We start from the raw sequence: 23542 nt of genomic DNA, 5'->3' as shown, positions 1-23542 counted from the left end.
CTTAAAATATAGTCCCAAGAATAAAAGATAAGGCCAGTGCAGATTACAGAGAATTTTTCCTGTACTCCAGCGAATATGAAAATGGAGGTAGCCTAAAGTTGCCCATATCTTTTTAGCAGTCATACTGTTGGCTAAGGTTGAAGTATTAAAACTTCAGATCTCTTCCGTGAAACTACTATAAATCTGCCCTATATTGCCTTTTCTAATAAGAACACTAGATCTCATGACTGAGTTGTCTTCTCTGTGTTGGCTTCTAAGGGACTCAGCCAGACTTGAAATCTACCTCTTGCGAGCCTTTAGAATTTTCTATTTACTAACCTGTCCCTAGCTTCATATTTTCCCCCTCATTTTTCCTTTGTTTCCTTTCTACCCAACTTAATCATTTTTAACAGTTGATCCTGCAGTATAATGTTTCTATTGATATGCTGCCACAAATCCTTTTTTTAAAAATGAGAGGATATAAATTAAAACATAAGAATAAGAACTTAAACTCTTTGTATACAATTGTAAACATTTTTGTTTATATTATTAACATTCCCTCAGTTTATACTTCTTTCTCTCCTCTAAAATAAATCATTCAGGATGCTGATATATTGCAAGTAATTAGTATTGCCTATATTACCTAAATTTTCATTCCTTTTCAAAAGTGCTTATATATCCTAAGTATATAATTGTGTCATCACACTGCATGTATATTTTTATAGCCTGTCTTTATAGTAACTGCCTTAATGTCTGAAGTTATTTTTATTTATTTTGCTCAATTTTTTCCCCAGAAAACTGAAGGTTTTTATTGAAGTGATGAATTGATAGTTTACATTATAAAAAAGTAGATCCTCTGATATGAAGACTTGTAGTGAGAGGAGTTTTAGGTAAGATTGTATCCTAAACTCTATAAGTAAGTGTAGTGAAACTTAATGCTCTTCCTTTTGTCTTTCAATAGCTGGACAGAACTTATACTGGCTTGCAGACACTTGGAGCAGAGACGGTAGGTTTTTTTCCCTGCAGTATTTGGGAACAAATAGAATGAAAATTGATCTTCATTTTTAAGTAGGAAAAAGATGTGTGCCAAATTAAAAACAAAAGTTTATTTCCCTCCTTTTTGTTTTGTTTTTTTTTTTGAATTGTGATAAAATACACAAAGTTTACTATTTTAACCATTTTTAAGTGGTAAGTGGTATTAAATATATTCACATTTTTGTACAGCTGTCACTACCATACATCTCCAAAAGAACTCTTTTTGTCCTTGAAAACTGAAACCATACCCATTTACGGTAACTCACTGTCTCCCCTCAGCCCCTGGCAACCATCCTCTACTTTCTGTCTCTATGAATTTAACTACTCCAGCTACCATATAAGTGGAATTGTACAATGTTCTTTTTTTGTGACTGGCGTATTTCACTTAGCATAATGTTCTCAAGGTTCATCCATGTTTTAGCATGCATCAGAATGTCCCTACTTCTAAGGAACATTTCATTGTATGTTTACACCACACTTTGTTCATCTACTTATCTGTCACTGAGCACTTGAGTTCCTTACATCTTTTGACTATTGTGAATAAAGCTGCTAAGAATGTGCATCTTTCTGTTTGAGTCCCTGCTTCTGTTTTTTGGGGTGTATACCCAGAAGTGAAATTGCTAGATCATACGGTAATTGTATTTTTCATTTTTTGAGGCAATGCCTTACTGTTTTCCACAGCAGCTGCACCATTTTACATTCCCACCAACAGTGCACAAGGGTTCTAATTTCTCCACATCTTTGCCAGCACTTGTTATTTTCTATTTTTTTGATAGTCGACATCTTGTTGGGTGTCAGGTGGTATTTCATTGTGGGTTGGTTGTTTGTTTGTTTGTTTTAATGAGAGTACTGGAAATTGAACCTTGGACCTGGTGCATGCTAAGCATACACTCTACCATTGAGCTATACCCATCCCCCTCATAGGGGTTTTAATATGCATTTCCCTGATGATTATTGATATTGAGCATCTTTTCATTTGTTTATTGGCTATTTGTGTATCTTCTTTGAGAAATGTGTATTCACATCTTTTTCTTTTAAATTGAGTTATTTGGTTTTTTTTCTGTTGGTTTTTAGTTCTCTCTATTTTTTGTATTAATCCCTTATCAGATAACATGATTTGCAGATATTTTCTCACATTCTGTGGGTTGCCTTTTCACTCTGTTGTGTCCTTTGATGCACATAAGTTTTAAATTTTGATGTAGTTCAATTTATCTGTTTTTAATTTTGTTATCTGTGCTTTTTGTGTCATATCCAAGAAATCATTGCCTAATTCAGCGTTATGATGCTTTGCCCGCATATTTTCTTCTAAGCGTTGTGTTGTTTTAGGTCTTATGTTTAGGTCTTTGATCCATTTTGAGTTAATTTTTATAAATGGTGTAAGATAAAGGTCTACCTTCATTCTATTGCATGTGGATCTCTAGTTTTCCCACCACCATTCGTTGAAAAGACTGTCCTTTTCCTGTTCAGTAGTCTTGGCACCCTTGCCTAAAGTAATTTGATTATATATGTGAGGGTGTATTCTATTCTAGTAGTCTAACGTGTGTCTTTGTGCCAGTACCACACTGTTTTGATTACTGTGCCTTGCAATAATAAATCTAAAGTCAGGCAATATGAGGGCTTTAGCTTTATATTCCCACCTCATAATCTTCCCCCTTCCTTTTTGGTATTCATGATATAGCAGCAGTAGCCATTATAATTAGAATTAGCCGGTTAAACCTTACTCTGTTTAGGGAAATATGCTGTGTTGTGTTGAAAGATGTTTATTGAGCTTGTAGTCCATACTCTGCACTGGCGCAGATACTGGGAATACAAAAATGAGCAAATGAGAGTAGCTACTACTCTAAAAGAGTTATATTCTTGGTTATGTTGAGAACAGGGAGAAGATATACAGTAAACATAAAAGCAAATAAGATAATCGCACTTACAAATAAGTAGTGAGTAGCTGGGGAACAAAGGTGCTGCTTTAGCTAGATTGGTTGGGTAGGCCTCTCTGAGAAGGTGACATTTGATTGAGACCTAATAGTGAGAAAGAGGCAGTCATGCAAAGACTGGGGAGAAGAGTGTTCTAAGGTGTAGAAACAGTAAATGGAAGTGCCCCAATTTTTTCATTGGTTTCATTGAGTTATCTATTAAGCCAGATTAGATTATAGTCTGGGATAAGTCCTACAGTTCTTGAGATTGAAATTGCCTTTGAAGTATGAATAGAAATCACTTACCACATCTCTTAGAGTACCATGTTTTTAGATAGGTTTAGGACTTCCTGTGGCATTGATGATGGATTCATGAGCCCAATTGTTGCCCAATTGTGCAGGTAGTGGATGTTGAGCTCCATCGGCATTCTCTCGGAGAAGACTCCGTTTATCCTCAGTCGTCTGAGTCAGATATCTCGGATGCCCCGCCATCTTTGCCTTTGACCATTCCAGCCCCTGTGAAAGCTTCCTCACCAATAAAGCAGTCACATGAGCCAGTACCTGATACCTCTGTGGAGAAAGGTAATACATTTTTCCTTGTATGGAAATGCGTTTTACCTTGTATGGAGGAGTCATTCTGGGGCATCCCTGTCTCTCATCTGATACTGAATTGCTGTCTTCAGAGACTTGAGTGTGTGGAAAATAAATTTTCCATAAGGCATGCTGCCTCTGCCACATAGTCATATTCTGAAAACAGACAAATCCTTACTCAGAAGTTTTTTCTTCATAAAGTTGTGTTGACATTTCATAGAACACAAAACTCACATTAAAAGCATTAAAAATTTTTAATTATTTTTTAAAAATGTGGAACACTCCATGAATTTGTGTGTCATCCCTGTGCAGGGGCTATGCTAATCTTCTCTGTATTGTTCCAATTTTAGTGTATGTGCTGCCAAAGTGAGCACAAATGCATTAAATTTTTATTCTTTAATGATTATAATGGTTTTTTATAATATGTTATGGCAAGACTTTTCTGGTTTAGTCCTTAATTGTGTAAATGAGAAGCTTGAATATTAAGTATCTAATCTTATTTAAAATACAATATAAGATTTATCATAACAAATATATTTTGGCTGGCATTTCTTTCATTTAATAAGTATATAAGTGTATAATTAAGTATTCACTTATATAACATATACATGTATGCTATAAAATTGATTCTAAATGGTATGTTTAAGCCTATGTTTTAATGTGATGTTTGTGTTTTAGTTTCTTTTTTAAAAATCTCAACTTTATTCCTCTTTAAAGTTCAGTTACATCTTTTTATGGGCATTTAGTAAAATAGACCTTTTTATGGGCATTTAATAAAATAGACATCATTAGATTAAGTGATTGCCTTTTGAGTTCTTCCTCTTAAACAGTTTTTCAATTCATATATAAAAAAAGGGAGAACAAAATGAACTTGTGTAAATTTTATATTATATGTTGTTTATGGTTAATAGGTCTTCTAATTTTTTAAAAGAAGTGTTTTACAAGGCTGCAGTGTATCAATTTTCAGGTTGTATTCCATGCACGAGGCAGCCGTTTCCTCTGTAGGATCTGATGATTACTGCTCCATCAGCGCTACTGAGAAGTAGGGGGCAGAGTCCTTCTCTGGACCACAGAGCTCTCTCTGAGTCATCCTTTCTCTTTCTCCTTTTTCCTCTCTCTCCCTCCCTCCCTCTTCCTCCCCCTCCTCTCCCAACCCACATACCCTCATAGGCTTACACCGTGCCCAGAGGAATACTCTGCTCTCTCCTCTGCTTGTTTCTGCCAAAATACTTTGTCTCTATCCTTATACCAACCTTTTGCCTTCTCCACAAAACTCTCAAAGTAAGAAAAATTCCCTTTCCCCAAGAGTGACAGAGAAACAGTGAGGCTTACCAGACATAATGAGCCGTACAGCACGGGATACTGGATGCAGCAACTTGTGTGGACTTGCGACTATAGCTCTACTGTAAATGCCCTCTCACCCTGCTACTGCATCTGGAATCCTAGCTATGGCATAAGCTTGGGAGAGACAGGATAAGGGGATGAATCTCAGGAAGAATTGACAGTAAGTTTGTGCACCCATCCAGCAGAATTGAAACTCAGGATAGAAGTATTACATTGAATTATAGAAAATGAAAGTTTAGTATATTCCTAAGTGTGTAGACTGAGGCATATTTGCTGTACAATCAAAAATATTTTTCTCACTTAAAAAAATTAAGGTAAAATTTAGAAATAGTAGCATTCATCCTTTAAGTACACAGTTCTGCAAGTTTTGGCAAAAATTTAGTCTTGCAGTCATCACCACAATCATGACATGAAACTGTTCTCTCACTCCCCCAAATTCCCCAGTGTTGTTTTGTTGTCAGCCCTTCTCCCCTGGAAATCAGTGATCAGTTTTTCTCCCATAGTTTTGGCTTTTTAAGAATGTCACAGAAATGGAATAAAAACTGTTGAAGCCTGTTGAGTCTAGCTTCTTCACTTGGAATGATGCATTTGGGATTCACCTGTGTTGTTGCATATGTCGATAGTTTGTTTCTTTTTATTACTGAGTAGAATTTGTTTGTATGTACAGACCATGGTTATTTCCAGTTTTTGGTGACTGCAAATAAGGCTGCCATGAACATATATATTTAAAAAAAAAAAAAGGAAAGCATTTTAGTGAATCATGATTCTAGGCATGATATTTACGTTTCACCAAATATATAAAGTTTTATTAAATACCAGTCGATTGTATTTATTTTAGTATTGGTAGATGGTTTAAATAGTTGTTAAAATGATAAGAGATTTTTATTATTTCATTCTTTTCCAACAGTGGGGTAAAGTTTTATTATTTCAAAGTGACTGATGACTTACTGTTTGTTTTACTTCAAGCAGAATTCCCAGCCAGTGCTGAAGCTGAGAGACACACTACATTTTATTCTTTGCCATCTTCATTGGAACGAACACCCACCAAAATGACAGCCTCCCAGAAGGTTACCTTTTGTTCTCATGGCAATTCAGCTTTTCAGCCAATAGCGTCAAGCTGTAAAATTGTGCCACAAAGTCAGATTCCTAATCCTGAGTCACCTGGAAAATCCTTCCAGCCTATCACTATGAGCTGCAAGATTGTTTCAGGTATACATGATGTATGTGAGGTTGGTGTGTTTAAAAATTGTCAGAATGACAAAGTACTGTGGCTTGCTTGCTTTTTTTTTTTTTTTAAACAAAAGCAGGATTTTTGGTTAACAAGCAAGCTAATCACTACTGAGTATTAGCAAAGCAAAGCTGTCCAAAACAAAAGTCATTTATGTGGAAACAATTTTGGAATGAGGAAAGAAATTAAATTCAAAGCAGTCAAATTTTCATCTAGAATCAGCACAGGTAAAATGTTTGTTAGGACGTATGGTTGAAACTAAAGTAGGAATTAAGTTTTGGGGTTATATATGGAAACCAGAATGACCAGTGATAGAAAAAAAATTAGAGGCCTTTTGGTTTGGAGTTAAGCTTCAAGGATTGGGATTCGTTTGGGATTGGAATGTCTTTTATAATCTCTAATCACACTAGAAATGTACTCAATCCTGTGATCAGTACGCAATTCTGAAGGTTCATTTTCACTGAGGTTGAATTGTCCATTGGTTCACAACAGTTTCGCATTTATGTTAGGTGAACTTCTAGTAAAAATATGCTTTATAGTTTTGGCTCAGAAAAGACATGAAAGAGTCAATAGAAATATTTAGGCCATGAGAGGCTTCTCTATAATACTTAAATGAAGAGTGGGGAGGGAGAGTCTTCAGTGTTAAAAATAGCTAGCAAGAAATGTGATCCAAGTTCTTGAAATTGTTGAAAGTTAAAGAGTGTATAATTTTACCTACCAGTTAGAAGCTTTTTGGAACCTGCTGCTTCAGAGGTGGAATAGGCTGAACATATAAAGTAGTCTGAAGTTTTGAGAAATTTGTGGTGACAAGGTTGATCAGTAACAGCTGAGGATGTTTAGTGGTGCATTGGTAACCTTTGAGAGTATTCTCTGGAAACATGAATCTCTGGATTGTGGCTGTCACATGGATATTGAGAGAGTTTTGTTTTAGGTGGCTGAATTTTGTATTTTCCTAATGAAAATTCATTGCCACTCAAGCCTCCTGGTTCCTAAGTCTAGCTGTTCACTTGTAAGTGATTTCCTCCCTAACTTTAGTGTCTTCGAGTATAACCAGTATTGTAACAACCAGCCCAAGTTGTTATTTCAGCAGTTCCACACTTACATAAAGCACTGCTTTTTGAACTTAAGCCTGCAAGAGGATCTTGTTAAAATACTGATTTATATTCAGTAGGTCTGGGGTAGGATCTCAGAATCTGTTTCTGACAAGCTCCGTGCTGCTGCAGCTAGTGGTCCTTGGATAAGGATGTAGAGAGTGAAATTCATTAATACCTGGCTTCAGCTGCTGCTGCTGCTGCTCTCAACGTACAGTCCCATTCTGTCTTCCCAGTATGTTACCTTTGTCCCAGTGGCCCTGCCTCACTTCCATTTTCTTTAGCATCCTCTCATATGGGTTGAATACATATTTTGTTTAGCTTATTTTTTTTCTCTTTTCTCTTTTTTTTTTATTAATAAAGGTTCCCCTATATCAACCCCAAGTCCATCACCATTGCCTCGAACCCCAACCTCCACTCCAGTCCATGTGAAGCAAGGCACCTCCAGTTCTGTTATTAATAATCCTTATGTTATCGTGGACAAGCCAGGGCAGGTTATTGGAGCCACAACTCCTACTGCAGGTGTGTGTTTGAACAGTATTTGTGCAATCCCAGAGATCTGATCTTTTTTGAAGATGAAATCCTAGCGTGACTTAGTGGCCATATAGTGGGAGAATGAACTCTTCAGCCATGAACAAGAGGAGGGAATATGTAAGAGTAACTCCAGTGCTGTTTTTCTAAGGGAAGATTTACTTTTTATAAGTTAAATTTTTAGGAATTTACCCAAGTTTTCCTTCTTAATTTCTAAAGATTAAAAGTGAGCCATAATTAATTTTCTTTAAAAAAAAGTTGATTTTATTCTCATTTGAAGAGCATGTTTTTTGGACAACATGGCTATTAACTTTTCCAAATTAAGCTTAAAACAGGAATAGCTTTGTGAGCCATAGCTGTTTTTTTCCAGTGAAATAAAAAAATTATCTCTACTTTTCTGTGAATGAGATAAAATTTGAGTGTGGGAGGGAAACTGAACCTCTGCAGTTATTAACAACAACAACAACAAAACTCTAATAGTAAGAATAAGAAGTCTTTGGATTCACCGTGTGTATCATCATAACCTCTTATAAACACAGAGTGCTTTTCAGATTTTTTTGAAGTACTTTCACTAACATTATTTTTATTTATTCCCTTCAATTAAACTGTTTAAACACATGCTCCTAAATCTAAGGTTTCCTGTAGCTTTCACTTCTAATTAAGAGAAAGAGTGAAAAAAGAAATGATGATAAAGTAATGAGACTGATTTTTTTTTAACCTTATTTGTTTTTAACATACATTAATGTATGTTGAGCCTTTTGGAAAAGTTATGTCCTTTGACAATGATTATAATTGTGGAACTCCCTTAAAAAATGCTGCTTTTAGAGATTCCCTTTTGAATACATTAAGGATGCCAAGTAGGTGTCTTTTGAGGATGTTTAATTTTAGGAATCAGCCGATAGTCTTTGCAGGCAAGTTTGGTAGATGGAGTTAGTGACCAAGTACCATTTTTGATCTTGACCAAGTATCATTTTTGATCTTGACTTACTGTTGACTGCAGATAATGTGACTTACTTTCATTCTAAAGGCAGTTTTACAGGTGGAGTATAAAATGTTTGATGTTGGCAGCATTTTAGAGTAGGTTTAACCTTCTAGTGAAACTACTTTGAAGGAGCTAGCATTCACTTGAATTCATACACTTTGGCTATTGTTAGAGAACCAGCACCATTATGTTACAGGATCTCCTTTTATTTAAGTACAGAATATATGTCTACTTACTCATTCTTCTACACTTCATTACTAGCTTCTTGTCCCTTTTTAGGTTGGTGAAGGTCAGCTTCATATAATGAATCCTTACATGTTTTTTTCTTTTTTTTTTAAATTTGATTTTATTAAAGTATAGCTGATTTGCAATGTATTAGTTTCTGGTGTACAGCAAAGTGATTTAGTTATACATATATATATTCCTTTTTATATTCTTTTCCATTATGATTTACTATAGGATATTGAATGTAGTTCCCTATGCTATACACTAGGACCTTGTTGTTTATTTATTTTCAATAGTTTGTATCTGCAAATCCCAAACTCGCAATTTATCCCTCTCCCACTTCCTTTTCCTTTGGTAACCATAAGTTAGTTTTCTATGTCTGAGATTCTGTTTCTGTTTTATAAGTTCATTTGTATCATATCTTAGATTCCACATGTAAGTGATATCATATGATATTTGCGTTTTCTCTATAATAATTTCATGGCTGTGAGTTTTCAAATCCTTCAAAATGAAAAATTGTGGGGAGAAGGGGAGGGTGGAGGAAAAATGGCTTTAAAATTCCATTTTGTAAATTTTACTTTGTTTGTACTTTAACTTTAAATCTACCTTGCTTACTAGGAAGTCCTACCAGCAAGCTCTCTACTGCCTCTCAGGCCTCCCAAGGAACAGGTTCCCCAGTTCCTAAAATTCATGGAAGTAGTTTTGTGACATCTGCTGTCAAGGTAACACTCTTAATTGCACTTTTGCTAGTTTCTAAAGATGGTTCATTTAAGTTCAGCCCGAATTTGTAAGTTGATAATGGAGATTTCATAAAGTACAATCTTCAAGCTAATAAAGATCATGTACTCCAACGTCCCCTACCTTACCCTTGATCTTTTCCTTGTGTAGAAGATGTTTCTCAACAGTCAGTCATTCAGTATCTATTTGAAAACTATGATTTTTTTTTTGGACAGTTTTGTTATAAATTTTTCTTTATAAAGTAATAATTCTTATCTTTGCACAATGTTCCCCCCCCCCCACCTTTTTCAGGTAGGCAGTCCTTTTGAAATTTACAACTCCAAATGTGATTTGACTTGTTCAGATCAGAGTGCTCGGTATCTGTTCACTGTTTGGCAAAAGGACAGTCACTGCCTGTTGGGTTAGTTATTCAGCTTATTTGTCATTGTCTTGGCTGCCTTAAGGCTAGAGCCTCTGAGGTAGAAACTCCTATTTGAGAATTCTGAGAATTCAGAGATCATCTTTTACATAACTAGTGCTAACACAGCATTTCTTATACTTAGGCACTTAATGGTGATGTTATTAAATAGTTTCCTGGTCCAAGGAGAGGTTTTTCTCTAAATTCCGTGTCATCTGTGAGCACTGTGTTACGTGAATGCCTGAACTGTAAGAATTCTCTTGAAGGTCTTAATTGTCTACCCATGTGTTTTTCATGTTTGTTGATGATCTTTTCGTTACAAAGTTAAGCAGTGTTCCTAACTTTGTTTCTTGCCCCTGACATGTATTTTTGGAAAATTGCCTCTGAGACTGACATTTTGTATTTGAGAATTAGAGACAGATGACGATAATTTTGAATTTTGACCTTTGTTGTCTTTCCTTTTGCTAATTGTTCTTTATGTTGTGTGATTTTTAAAATTCTTACTGAAAAATTTCCCTCTGTGTCCTGGGTATTTATCTGGAGTAATGGTAAATGAAGTTATGAGTACTGTTAAAAAGGTGTATATACTGAAACACCTAAGTACCTTTTTACATTCATTTATTTATTTAGCGCCTAGACCCTAGGGATAGAAAAGAAATAGGGTACAGTACCTGTCCTTTAGTAGCGTCTGGCAGGGGAACCAGACATGAAACCAACAAGTCAACCAGGTATTAGAGGTAATATGATAGTAGTCTTTGCAGCATATAGTGGGGCACAAATGAGTGGGTTCTTTTCAAGTTATAACCTTTCTTTGAATTGGTTTCTAAAATAATATGAAAATGCAGGTGTAAGGGCTTGGAAGATCCCAAAGAGTTTTGGGCTGTTTGTTTTGGTTTTTGTTTTTTATTTTTTCGGGTATGTATGTTGCTAGAGAATGTCACAGGTTTGTATTGAATGACATTTGTATTGAATGACACAGGTGAGTGTCTGAAATCACTCACTTTATCCTAATTGTACAATCTGTATTTTTACAAACACAGCAGGAGGATTCTTTGTTTGCATCTATGCCACCTCTTTGCCCGATTGGGAGTCACCCTAAAGTTCAAAGCCCCAAACCTATAACTGGAGGACTCGGAGCTTTCACAAAAGTGAGTATTTATGAGAGGATTATTCCACAAGTCAGTATGGTCCTGTTATATCATCTTTTTTGTGGAGTGTTGGAGTTGCTTGATGCTACCCCACAACATGGAACTTTTTAGTACATCTCATTTCTAAGACCACATCCTACTTCTGAGACATGCTTCCACTGTTTTAGTGGTGTTCACGGGGCAGCCGTTGGAGTCCAGCAAGAAGGGAGCTTCACAGAGCACAGTGTGTTTCTCTCTGCTGCCATTTTGTCACCAATGTCTAAAACAAATCACAAGGTTGAGTTTGCAGATACACAAGTTCACATCCCACTTTTTGTCCCTTTAATAGCTGTTGTGGGCTGTAGTTAAGCAGTATTTTTATCCTTCTCCTGGAGTCATTCTAATAAGCCAGGCTTCATTAATTCATTAATTCCTGTGAACAGAATAGATCCAGATGTTAGTAGCATGTTTCATGGATGTTTATTCAGTGTCATTATCGTGTTTGTTGCAAGGTAATCATCAAACAGGAACCTGGCGAAGCTTCTCATGTGCCCACAACAGGAGCCACCAGCCAGTCACCACTCCCTCAATATGTGACTGTGAAAGGGGGTCACATGATAGCTGTGTCCCCTCAAAAACAGGTCCTGACTGCTGGAGAAGGGACTGCCCAGTCACCGAAGATTCAGCCTTCCAAGGTTTGTGTTGGGTAGGGATGGGGAGATCAACATGTCAATGAAAATTGTTTGCCTAAATAATTGACAAGTACTGAAAAGATTAAGAGTTGCTGATCCCAGGAAAACCTGTGGGTGACAGCCCCTTTGGAAAAGTAACTCAGATTATGTTAAACCCCTCTGCTCTTGCAGTAGTCACTGATGAACAAGGGCATGTTTTGCAGAGGTGCCAGGGACATTCACAGAGGCAAAGGGACACTATGTTATCGGCCTGGCAGGGAAGGTGATTGACATCATGGACACTACTTTCCACTTGATTCAAGTCTGAAATGGGTAACTGACAGGACCGAGGTCCACTGTTTTACTTGTTTATTTCTGATAGGCGAGTGCTGTAGTTTGCACCTCTGATGTCCAGGCTGTGTGATGTCCAGGCTGTGTTTAATGGTTCTTGGCTCTTTAGAGAGTTTTATATTTTTTTTATAATTTGGAGGTGTGAGGAATTTATGTGTTGGGAGAACTATAAAATATCGGTCCATGTTTTCCTGCAACCATTGTGCTTAGGAGTGCCTAAGTATGTCATGCTCTTATTTATATAGTGTCTCTAATCCTCGAACAACTTTGCAAGGTATTTTCACTCCCACTTTACAAATGATGAACCTGTGGCTCTGAGAGGTTAAGCAACTTCCCTGAGAGCCTCTAGCTAATAAATGACAGAATTTGAACACAGGTCTACCGGTTCCAAAACTCCCCATTCCAGAACTGTTAAAATTTGTGAGCCATTGTCTGTAACCTAAGCATGCTTTAAGAACATCCAGAGTTAAACTATCTCAATTTTAAGGCAGATACATTCTAAAGCTATTAAGAATATTATGTGAAGTACTTGTTTTTTAACTTTAAAATACAAAAGGTTTTAGATAGTTTGGTTACATATAGCTACATATAGACTGAGAGGAAAACTCATAGGGTTATAGGCAGTTCTAAAATCTATAAGAGTTCACTAACTGCTTCCCAAAACTTACCTGGTCATCTGATGATTAAAAATATATAGATACTGGGGCCCCCATCTCAGACTTATTGAATCAAAATCTTCTTGGGGGTCCTTCTTGGGGAATCTGGATTTTTAACAAGCTCTCCTACTGACATATGGTTAGGCAAATTTAGGAACATTAGAACTATAACATTAAATTTGATTTTTGAGACTTCCATAGCCAGAATCACTAAGACAGCTACTCCTGGTGCTGTCTCTCTCTCTCTCTTTTTTTTAACCTCAGGGATGAGCATTTTGTCGAAGTTCTTTCATGAATCAGTTATTGTCATCTGGACTTTGTACTCAGACACATCCTGTATATGTTCTTCAAAATCTATTTTACTTCACCTAGAAATATGTGGTATTACTCATTTAGGTCTTTGAATCAACAGAGCACTGCTATTTATGCTCAGAAGTTCTGATAAGTTGTCACTTTTGCCACTTTCCATTTTGCAAATCCACTCACGCGGTAATGCTGAACAACTGTATTGGCTTTCTTGTCACCCTGCCACCTACCTAATGGCAGTGTAGTACCAAGAGAAAATAGATAGGTTTGTGCTTGAATGCCCTGAATAAAGTGTAAGAAAAGCTACAGAAGAGTGTGAAAAAATTACAAAGAAGCAGCAGAGCAGGAGAAAAGGCATGTCTATCCAGGAAATTTAGTACATGCTTTGGACCTGAGATAAGGAGCTGTCTGCAAGCACAGACTGTCCCTAGTTATTGATGAGGTGCACTCTGAGAAACTGCCAGAAGACAGAAGGGCGAGCAGAATGGTACTGTTTTACCTTCCATGCAACTTTGGCACAGTAGAAACACGGCTTATCTTTTTCATGACAGTAGACAGAGGTTCTGCTTTTGACATGAAAAGAGACAGCTGAGGGATTAGTTGGTTGATGTGGGAGGGAAGCAGTGTGGAACAATAAAAAGAGCATGAGCTCTGGAATTAGAGCTTGTGACACATCTCAGTTCCCAGCCACTCATTAACTTGTGTGCGGTGGGCAAATTTACCTCTTTGAACCTTGTTTTTTCATCTAGTAAAAGAGAATAACACCCTCTGCCTTTCAGAGTTGCAAGAAAATTAGAAGTCATTGTGTATAAAGGATCATCCTTTATCAGTGATAGTAGCTAATATTGCTGTAAGAATGAGTCCTATGTATATATGCAGCAGTACCATGTATCAGTTACTATCGTTGAGAACTAAATTGTAAGGACTGTATTGTTCAGCATCTGGAGGGAAAATCACATATACAGAATTCTCACCTTCAGGTTGCTGAAGTAGATTCTGACTTGCAGAGGTCTGTACAAGGCACAGGGAGGGCAGGAATAGAAACACTGAATCAAAGCGTGAACCAAAATAAAGTATTTATAACAATACAGAATAAAGGTGTCTACTTGGTGAAGCTAGAAGGAGATTTTAAATGCAGAGAGAAGTGCTGTGAAAAGGGAAGAGGAGAACAGTTGGTAGGTGAGTTCAGGCTCTAGGCCAGAATGTTGTATTGTTTAAAATAAAAAAGCTAAGTTTGGGTTATAGTGTCCTACTTAAGAGACTTCATTGTGTCCATAGATAGCTGTGTGTAGGGTTTTCCCCAGAGTGCCAGACTTCCTCACTCTCCTCAGTGTTTTAGAATAAAACAGGCATTGGGGGTTGGGGGTGAAGTTACTCATCTTGTTATTAGTTTGTTCCTGGTGGACAAGCTCTGCTAATAAAAACCTCCCTCCTGTGTCCATCCTAGGACACCATGTTTTATTTGGTTCTTAGAGAGATTGAGTGTGTCATATTCTGGACATTTTGAAGCAGTTGAGTGTGAGGATAGAGGTTGGCACAAAGAGGGAAAAGCAAATCAGATGCATAGGATTTGGGGAAAGAAATTAAAATAGATCCATGTATGTATGATTTTCTTTCTTTTTTTATTGAAGTTTAGTTGGTGTACAACATTACGTAAATTACAGGTGCACAATATAGTGATTCACAATTTTTAAAGGTTATACTCCATTTGCACTTATTATAAAATATTGGCTATATCTCCTGTGTTGTTCAGTCTATCCTTGCAGCTTATTTTATATGTAATAGTTTGCACCTCTTAGTCCCCTGCCCCTGTATTGCCTTTCCCCCTTCCCTTTCCCCACTGGTAATCACTAGTTTGTTCTTTATATCTGTGAGTTTGCTTCTTTTTTGTCACATTCACTCGTTTGTTGTATTTTTAAATAGATTCCACATGTAAGTGATATCACATGTATATATTATTTTCCCCTTTAAGATCTTTGCTTTCTTTGTCAGTTTAGGGACATGTAAATAGATTACATGTATTTAGCTTATGCAGTGGATTATTAAGTTTGATATATTTGGGAAATGAAAAGACATCTCAGGAAAAAAGTTCAGCTACTATAACAGAGACATCCCCAAACCCGAAGCTTAAACAAGTTTATTTCTCTCAGACATAAAAGACCAGTAGATAGTTCTGTGTGTTGATTCCACAATCATCAAGAATCTAGATTCGATCTTCTTGCTCTGTCATCCTCAGAATTTGGTTTTCAGGTTGTAGGCTGAGAGAGCCCCTTCATCTCATGCCACCATCTCATGTTTCTGACAAGCAGGCAGAGGGAAGGGAAAGGGGGTGTGGGGGAGAGGCATAACCCAGAAGTTGCACTCATCACTTCTGTTCACGTGTCTTTAGCCAGAAATCAATGTCAAACCTAGGTGTGAAGGGGTTGGGAAATATAATCAGTATTCTGTGTGTCCATGTTCCTAGCTGAAAGTTGGGAGCTGTTACTAGTGAGCAAAGAACAGATATTTGGGTTCAACTGGCAGTTTCTGTCACACCTCAAAAATGTTTTTCTGCATTAAGAAACATTTTTTTCGTAAATGCACAGAAAAGTTCTTGACTAGTAAGAAGAGTTTGTGAACCTCCATGTCTCTAGGGGGAGTGAGTGTGCCCAGCTCTGCAGCCACAGCAACACTGTTGCATGTAGAATGAGGCTCATATCATTGGAATAAAGAGATTTAGATAATTGTCAGGGATTGTTTTAACCAAGCCAGGATAGCTGGGAGAATTTCTCTTCTCCATTCTAGATGAACTTGCTTCCCCACCCCCCACTATTGGTTCTTTGATTCTTTTATTTCTTCCTTTTTTCTTTTTCTCCTTCCTTAAATGTACATAAAAGTGGAGAGACTATTATAATGAATCCTACATGCCCATTACCTAGTTTCATCAATTATCAGCATTTTATTAATCTTATTTCTCTTCCTAGAATATTTTAAAGCAGATACCAGATGTTATCTGCTTTGATTTCTGTTTGACTAACTAAATCTAGGGTTTGAGGTCGTCTTGGCCAAATGCTGAAGACTGCGACAGATGTTTAACCTTTGGCTCTCTGTCCTCTCACTCCCCATGTAGCCTCATAGATTGCCATTCTTCAGTTACAGTAACAAGTGTCATGCTGGCCACAACTGTGATTTACTGTGTACATCATGCTGGCTAGGTGTTTTATAAATTAATTCTTATTTATGCCTCTTTATCTTAGGAGAGAAATATTATCATCCATATTGCATAGATGAGGCAGCTAAAGCTCAAAGAGGTTAAATAACTGCCCAGCTACTAACTGGTGGAACAAACTGGGAAGGCAGGTCTGACTGCTTATAAAAACCTATACTCTCTGCTCTTTGTTACACTGGTTTGTAACAGTTGATTAGGAGATCATTTTCTTGACATCAGCCAAGTCCAAGCACATGGCAAGTGTATTTTACTGTATTCACATTTTTTGGAAAAGGACCATGTATAATTTAGTAATTATTTAACTTATAAATCACATTCATTAGTCACATATGGTTTATCATTTTGTTCTACTTCTACTTTTTAAGTACTGTTACTTTTTTAATTTGGAAAGATTCTAAAATTTAGGTAAAATTCAGAGAATAATATAATCAATACCCATATATCCCCCACCCTCAATTAACATGTTCATATTTACTTCAAATCATTTTTTTAATCCAAGTAAAATGTGACTGGTAAAGTTGAAGCCCACTTTGTTCTTCCTCAAAGCAACAGTGTCATGAATTTGGATGTGTGGCTTTCTAGACTGTACTTTTACTATATAAGTGCATAGCCATAAGTCACATGTAACGCTCTTTGTGTGTTTTGAAGATTTACATTAAAAATATTTATATTTTTCTGCAACTTCCCCTTTCACTCAATATTTGTACTTTCAAAGCCTATTGAAGCTGATATATATATACACACATATACATATATATGGTTCCAATTTTTTCATTTTTACTAATGTGTGCCATTCCATTGTCTTATACCACAGTTTATCCATTCCTCTATAGACATTAAGTATGTTGTTACATGTTGTAAACATTAAGATTGTTTATAATTTTTTGTAATTACAAGTAATGCTACCTTGGACATTCTGTATTTATTTTTTTGTTTGTTTATTTGGGGAGAGGTAATTAGGCTTGTTTGTTTGTTTTTTAATGGAGGTACTGGGGATTGAACCCAGGACCTTGTGCATGCTAAGCACACACTTTACCACTGAGCTATCCCCTCTCCCCTGACATTCTGTGTTTATTCCCTTGAGCATATGCCTGAGATTTCTCTGGGATATATTCCTAAAAGTAAAATTGCTTACAGCAATGGGGTGTGTGATTCTCAATTTTAGTAGATATCCCAGTACCTCTCTGGAATGGCTGTTCAAATTTACCTTTCTACCAGTAGTGAACAGAAGGTCCTGTTTCCCCATTTCCTCTTGCCAGTTCTTGGTTTTGATCAGGCTTTAAAATTTTCCCCTCCAATGTGATGGCTGAAAAAGTATGTCCTACTTGATCTTTTTTGCCTTTGGAAGACACATCTTTTGCCATTTGTATAACCATAAAAGTCTTTTTATCTAGTTTCTGGTGAGAAGTTCTTTTTACAGAATAAAAATTTTGGGAGTGGGAAACGCTGCCCCAGTTTGACATTAATTACATTGTTTCTTCTAATTGAGCATCCTACTGTTGACTTTGTTTTAAAAGAGCTCCATAGAATTTTTTTCTTGAAAGAGTTCACTTTACAGTATTTTTAGAACCAGATATTTCTAACTTTCATAATTTGGGTGCTAGGATTTTTAAAATTTCAGTTAAATATTCTTCTAACTTTCACTTTTTCTTTTTGTACCAAATGTCTGCCTTCAAGAAAAGGGAGATTAGAAGGGTATAGAAAAAGATCACTTTTCTTAAAAATCAGTTGGAAGAGGTGTGACTTGTTATACTATATAGTAAGTGGTGTGAATTCTTAGAAGTTCTAGAGATAAATAATTGCTTTGAATGGGGATAATGTAGAAGGGATTACTGAAGGGGTGGTATTTAAAAGTATGGTAGAGTTTATAGTTCATGTATGAGAGTGTTTATTGCATACTTTTGCATAATCTGAAGTTTAAAACTACCTACTATATCCATACGGTAGTGAAATGTTTACATAGATTATGGTATATCTATTTTACTGCATTATTTTTTGGTCATTTGAAAATGTTTTTGAAAAAATGCTAACATTGGAAATACTTGTAATATGTTTTATTTTTAAAATTACAAAACTATGCATAATTCTAATCTTTGTTTTAAAATGTACATTAAAAAAGAATAAATACTACATTAAGAATATTAAGCAATTATTTCTGGATGAGTAGAATTTTTTCTTTATATTTCTTTATTTCCTAAGTCTTCTATAAAAAACACATACTACTTTTTATCATTAAAATAAATTATAGATACTAGCTGGGTTTAAGACAAAAGCTGTAACTTTTTATTGTAATAGTATCTGAAATGTAAGAAATATTGCTGTTTACATCTATCATGGGTAGTGTTCCTAGATGATTGAATTAGACTCAATATATTATATCTAGGACTTTGTTCTTTGCTGGAACAGAGTGACCATGCTGTTTTAAGAGCTCTCAAAGGGCTGGGATAAGAAACACTGCTGGATTCTCTTCTTTTTTGAACAGGTTGTTGGAGTGCCAGTTGGATCTACTCTACCTTCAACAGTGAAGCAGGCTGTGGCCATCAGTGGTGGCCAGATCCTTGTAGCCAAGGCCAGCTCATCTGTCGCCAAAGCAGTTGGTCCAAAGCAAGTTGTGACCCAAGGAGTTGCCAAGGCAATTGTGAGTGGAGGTGGAGGAACAATTGTCGCTCAGCCAGTGCAGACTTTAACCAAGGCTCAGGTCACTGCTGCTGGCCCTCAGAAGAGTGGGTCCCAGGGTTCAGGTAACTGATACTAACTGGGGGCTCTTTTAGCAGCAGCCCCTTCCAGAATGCTCTGTGCTAGTGATTGTATTTGCTAGTTGGTTCTGTCTAGGAAAACCTAGTAGGTTGACGTTATAAGGAGTATATAAAAACATGTTGATCTTTTTCATGTAATGTTTTACATAGAGGTCTGTAAGGATTTTGCTTTAAGTGTGTGTGTGTGTGTGTGTGTGTGTGTGTGTGCGTTTTAAAAAGAATAGTAAAAATAAGAGGTACTTCTTAATACTGCCTTTTAAGTCTGAAGAATTCTCATTTGTCCTCATTTCTGTTTTGGATTATATATGACTTAAAATCTTGGTATGGTCATTTGCCAGCAGCATTTTAAGATACTTGATTAATGCATTCTCTACTAAATGAAAGTTTAAACACTTTGTATTTTAGTCCTTGATGTACTGTTTCGGCGAGGGCATGAAAAAAATATACCTGAGCCATTAGATATTTAATAATTTTAAAGAACCTGAAGAATTATTGCAGTGAGTTGGAAGGATCGAAGGTAGTAGATGTCCAAAATAAATATTTCAGAGATCAAGAATTGCTGGTGATGACAAAGTTCATTTGTGGCATTAAAAATGTGAGATGGATTGGAAGAAATGATCTTTGGAGTTTGGAAGATCAAGCAGCTGAGAAGCCAGAGAATTAAATAAGTTGTCTACAGTGCTGTCACTGAGAAGGACAGTCTTTAGAATAGAGAGCAAGACTTTGAGTCAGGAGTCTGTCTTTATCAACTGAGGGGAAGTGGCTTGGGAGTTCAGTAAATGAGAGCAGAAAAGAGAGGGTAGGATGGTATAGCCAAATATGAGCCTCTAAAGAGCCAGGGCTTTTTTTCTGGAGTGAGGTGTGATAATGGTCTGAAAGCTAAACTGGGGAGCAGGAAGGCTCCTCTCCTGGCCCTGGCCCTAAGATATTGAGGTAAGATAGAAAATAGCCCCTAGCTAAGGGGCTACTGGGAAAGTCTTATCTTCAAAGGACTAACAGATTTAATTACCACAAAAAGAGATAGTGTTCAAGGAGGTTGAGGTTCTGGAGGGCGAAATGATCACAGCAGGAATTCCTAGGGGGCGTGGTGAAAGTGAGGGAAGGAGGAAGGGATGAGGAGGTGTGTTCAGATCAGGGACTGTTAGCCTTGTGGAGATGGGACTCCCAGTAGTGGGTGGCAGAGAGGTTTGTACTTCTGGTGTGGCTGCGATGCACAGTAGGGTACTGTGGGATTAGTTCTGGTCATAATGGAAAGGGATGGCACTCAGGTTAGTGTGAGTCCCTGATATCTGGGGTCAGCTTCCAGGCTTCCTGCTTCCCAAAACTTTGCACAGATAATGCACATATAGTCCAGCAGGTGGGAGGGGGCTGAGAGTCCTGTCCATGGCAACTCACGTGGTTCTAATAGGCTTCATTTCATGGAGATTTGAATTCACAGTAACTGCACAAAGTTCTCATGTTTAGAGGTTTTATAGCCATGTGCATCGAGAAGTAAATTCTAAGGGGTGGGCACATACTCTTTGACATAGGTGAGACCTTAAAAGATGAATTACAGTTTCATGGTATATGTGCCACTTGTTGATGCTAGCATTTTTTAGTTCTTAGAAAGTGAGGGAGGCTAGAAGTCTTATTTTGAATCAGTAGATTCATCGATTATTGGAAATTGACCATAAAGGGAGCTTTAAATAAATGGGAGGGAAACATGTATTTATCCATAGAGAGGGTGATTATTTCATTGATTGTCTAAACCACAGTCCTTTTGAGAGTAAAAAGAGTCACTATTAATAATTACAATGGGGCATAGGTATAAATTGTAACTGTTTGGGGCGAACCAGGACATATGGTTATCCTATTTATATACAGATATAAATTTCTTCATAGTTTGTAGCAGGTTCTTCTAGTATGTAAAATTTTAAATTAGCAAGGTGATTTAGAGTATCAGCCTTTAAAGCCTAGTGCATCTAGGAAGCAAACTTTACAGTCTATTATATGCTAGTATTTTTGAAAAAGTATTTTATTATTTTGTGTGTGTTTTATTTTAGAGATAGCATTGCCCTCAGTTTCAACTTATCTTACAGTTTTTCTTCTTCTTCTTTATTTTTTCCTTTATTCCCTTTATCATTTTAGTAATGGCAACATTGCAGCTACCAGCCACTAATTTGGCCAACCTGGCGAATTTGCCTCCTGGCACTAAACTCTACCTTACTACAAACAGCAAGAACCCTTCAGGAAAAGGAAAACTGCTGCTGATCCCTCAAGGCGCCATTCTGCGGGCTACCAACAATGCTAGTTAGTCCATCATTAAATCTTTTGGTTCTTGGGTCTCTGGGTATGTTCATCTCTTCCACCTGATGGGCAGTTCTTACCTGTTTCAGGAAGCATTTTCATAGATATTTCATGGTATAATGGTAGCATTTGCCCAAATGGATTTAAAACATACACATTATTTAAAACCACTTCTAGTTAAATTATCATAGTCTTAGGAGAGGTGTGGCTTTTGAGGCTGTGTTGGGAGAAAGCTGTCTGTGTGAGCTGGAAATAAAAAGGAGTTCTGCGTTTCAGTGGAAACTGGGGACACCTGGGGAGAAGGTGGCTGGATGCCTATTTTTATTTTGAAGGAGATGGGAATAGGGTTGGAATCAAGTGTCTCTGCTTGCCATTATTTAGATGTGCGTCTTTCATTTGCTAGGTTTGAAGATGGCAAGAGAAATATATGCTCAGCCTTCGTGTAGTGTATTTAAAGCCCCAAGGAAATTAGGTGGTTTATCTAGACTTATCCAAACTTTTGCTTTGACATATAGACAGAAACAGTTTGGGTAGTGTTGAAAAGGAAAGGGTAAGAGGAATTATTTCCATCTGAATCAGGAGTATAATTGATACAGCAGTCAGGTTCATTAGAAATTAGCCACTCTTATGTATGACTGAAAAAATGTGCTGTGCACTAGAAATCGACACAACATTGTAAACTGACTATAACTCAATAAAATAAAATTAAAAAAAAAAAAGAAATTAGCCACTCTTGCCAAAACACAGTTGCAGTTGTAACTGAACAAGGGCTCATGTGCCCATGGAACAGAAAGCCAATTTCTTTCTTTTTTTTTTTTTTTATTGAGATATAGTCAGTTTACAATGTTGTGTCAGTTTCTGGTATACAGCACAATTCTTCAGTCATACTTGAATATACATATACATTCTTTTTCACTGTGACCTACTACAAGTTATTGAATGTATTTCCCTGTGCTATACAGTATAAACTTGTTTATCTATTTTATATATACCAGTCAGTATCTGCAAATCTTGAACTCCCAATTTATCCTTTCCCACCCCTCTGCCCGCTGGCAACCACAAATCTGTATTCTATGTCTGTGAGTCTCTTTCTATTTTATATATAAGTTCATTTGTCTTTTTTTTTTTAAGATTCCACCTATGAGTGATAATCATACGGTATTTTTCTTTCTCTTTCTGGCTTACTTCACTTAAAATGACATTCTCCAGGGACATCCATGTTGCTGCAAATGGCATTATTCTATGGCTGAGTAGTATTCCATTGTATAAATATACCACAGCTTTTTTATCCAGTTACCTGTCGATGGACATTTAGGTTGTCTCTATGTCTTGGGCCAATTTCTGACAGTGGGAGTTTGCAGCAAAGTAAGGGTTTATTGCAGGACACGAAGCAAGGGAGTGGGAGATAAGCCTCAGATCAACTCCAGCTTGGTCTTTCAGTTAGGGGTATTTTGAAGGGGAAGAACAAAGAAACTAGGATTAGTCATCATCCTGTGACATTTCTTAATCATAGTTTCAGGAGTCAGGATGTCTCTGGTTTATGATTCTCTGACCAGGTGTGGTCCATGGTTCAAGGGTCTGTTTAGCTCATCTTGCCTTGGAGAAACAATAGCAATGTTATCGACAATAGCAGTTTTAGTACATTAATGTAAACAACAGCAATTTTAGTCATCTGACTCTGGTTGACTAATGTTCATTTAGTACAGGTCAGAGGGGACAGGAAAGGGAATAAAGTTTTGGATAGAGAGATTGCTAAAACTTGGCAGGGGAACTTGGTTTTACAGGGACTCTGTTTCAAAAGCTAGTCACCATGTTGTTTACGGACTATAATGGGTGATTTCCACACTTTCCCTCAGGTATTTTTTCCTCATACCTGAGCAGTGGTGTGCCAGAAATTTAGGTATGTAAGACAAAGACAATATAAGTATTCCAAAATTCATCCAGAGAGCTACTTAGATTTTAGTTTATGTATGTCACCAAAAAAGCAAAGGAAGGGTCCAAAGGTTTTAAAGTGGAATTTGAAAAGTGAAGAAGAATGGGACCCTGGAGTTAATATAAATACGAAGAAAGTCTTAGTTTTTTCCAGAGCACAGGGAGACAGAAAAGAGAGAGTACTGTAAGATTACTCTA

General features: G+C 36.8%; 1 protein-coding gene and 1 non-coding gene across 6 annotated transcripts in view; one reads left to right on the top strand and one right to left on the bottom strand.

The window, feature by feature from the left end:
- Positions 1–23542, top strand: part of YEATS2 (YEATS domain containing 2) — a 92337-nt gene that overhangs the window by 41938 nt on the left and 26857 nt on the right. For all 5 annotated transcript variants that reach the window (XM_032483389.1, XM_032483376.1, XM_032483380.1 and 2 more), the window contains exons 9-17: positions 941–985; positions 3326–3506; positions 5829–6068; positions 7542–7700; positions 9535–9638; positions 11092–11199; positions 11691–11873; positions 18853–19111; positions 21254–21415. In XM_032483389.1, coding sequence (XP_032339280.1) covers positions 941–985; positions 3326–3506; positions 5829–6068; positions 7542–7700; positions 9535–9638; positions 11092–11199; positions 11691–11873; positions 18853–19111; positions 21254–21415 — 1441 coding nt within the window. The remainder of the gene's footprint in view (positions 1–940; positions 986–3325; positions 3507–5828; positions 6069–7541; positions 7701–9534; positions 9639–11091; positions 11200–11690; positions 11874–18852; positions 19112–21253; positions 21416–23542) is intronic.
- On the bottom strand, positions 3783–3889 carry LOC116666685. The gene has a single exon (XR_004323593.1). It is a non-coding gene; the product is annotated as a U6 spliceosomal RNA (small nuclear RNA).

This window comes from Camelus ferus, chromosome 1 (genome assembly GCF_009834535.1).
Source record: "Camelus ferus isolate YT-003-E chromosome 1, BCGSAC_Cfer_1.0, whole genome shotgun sequence".
Taxonomy (NCBI): domain Eukaryota; kingdom Metazoa; phylum Chordata; class Mammalia; order Artiodactyla; family Camelidae; genus Camelus; species Camelus ferus.
Note: the sequence above shows the minus strand (reverse complement) of the source record. Positions and strands in the feature narration are given on the sequence as shown.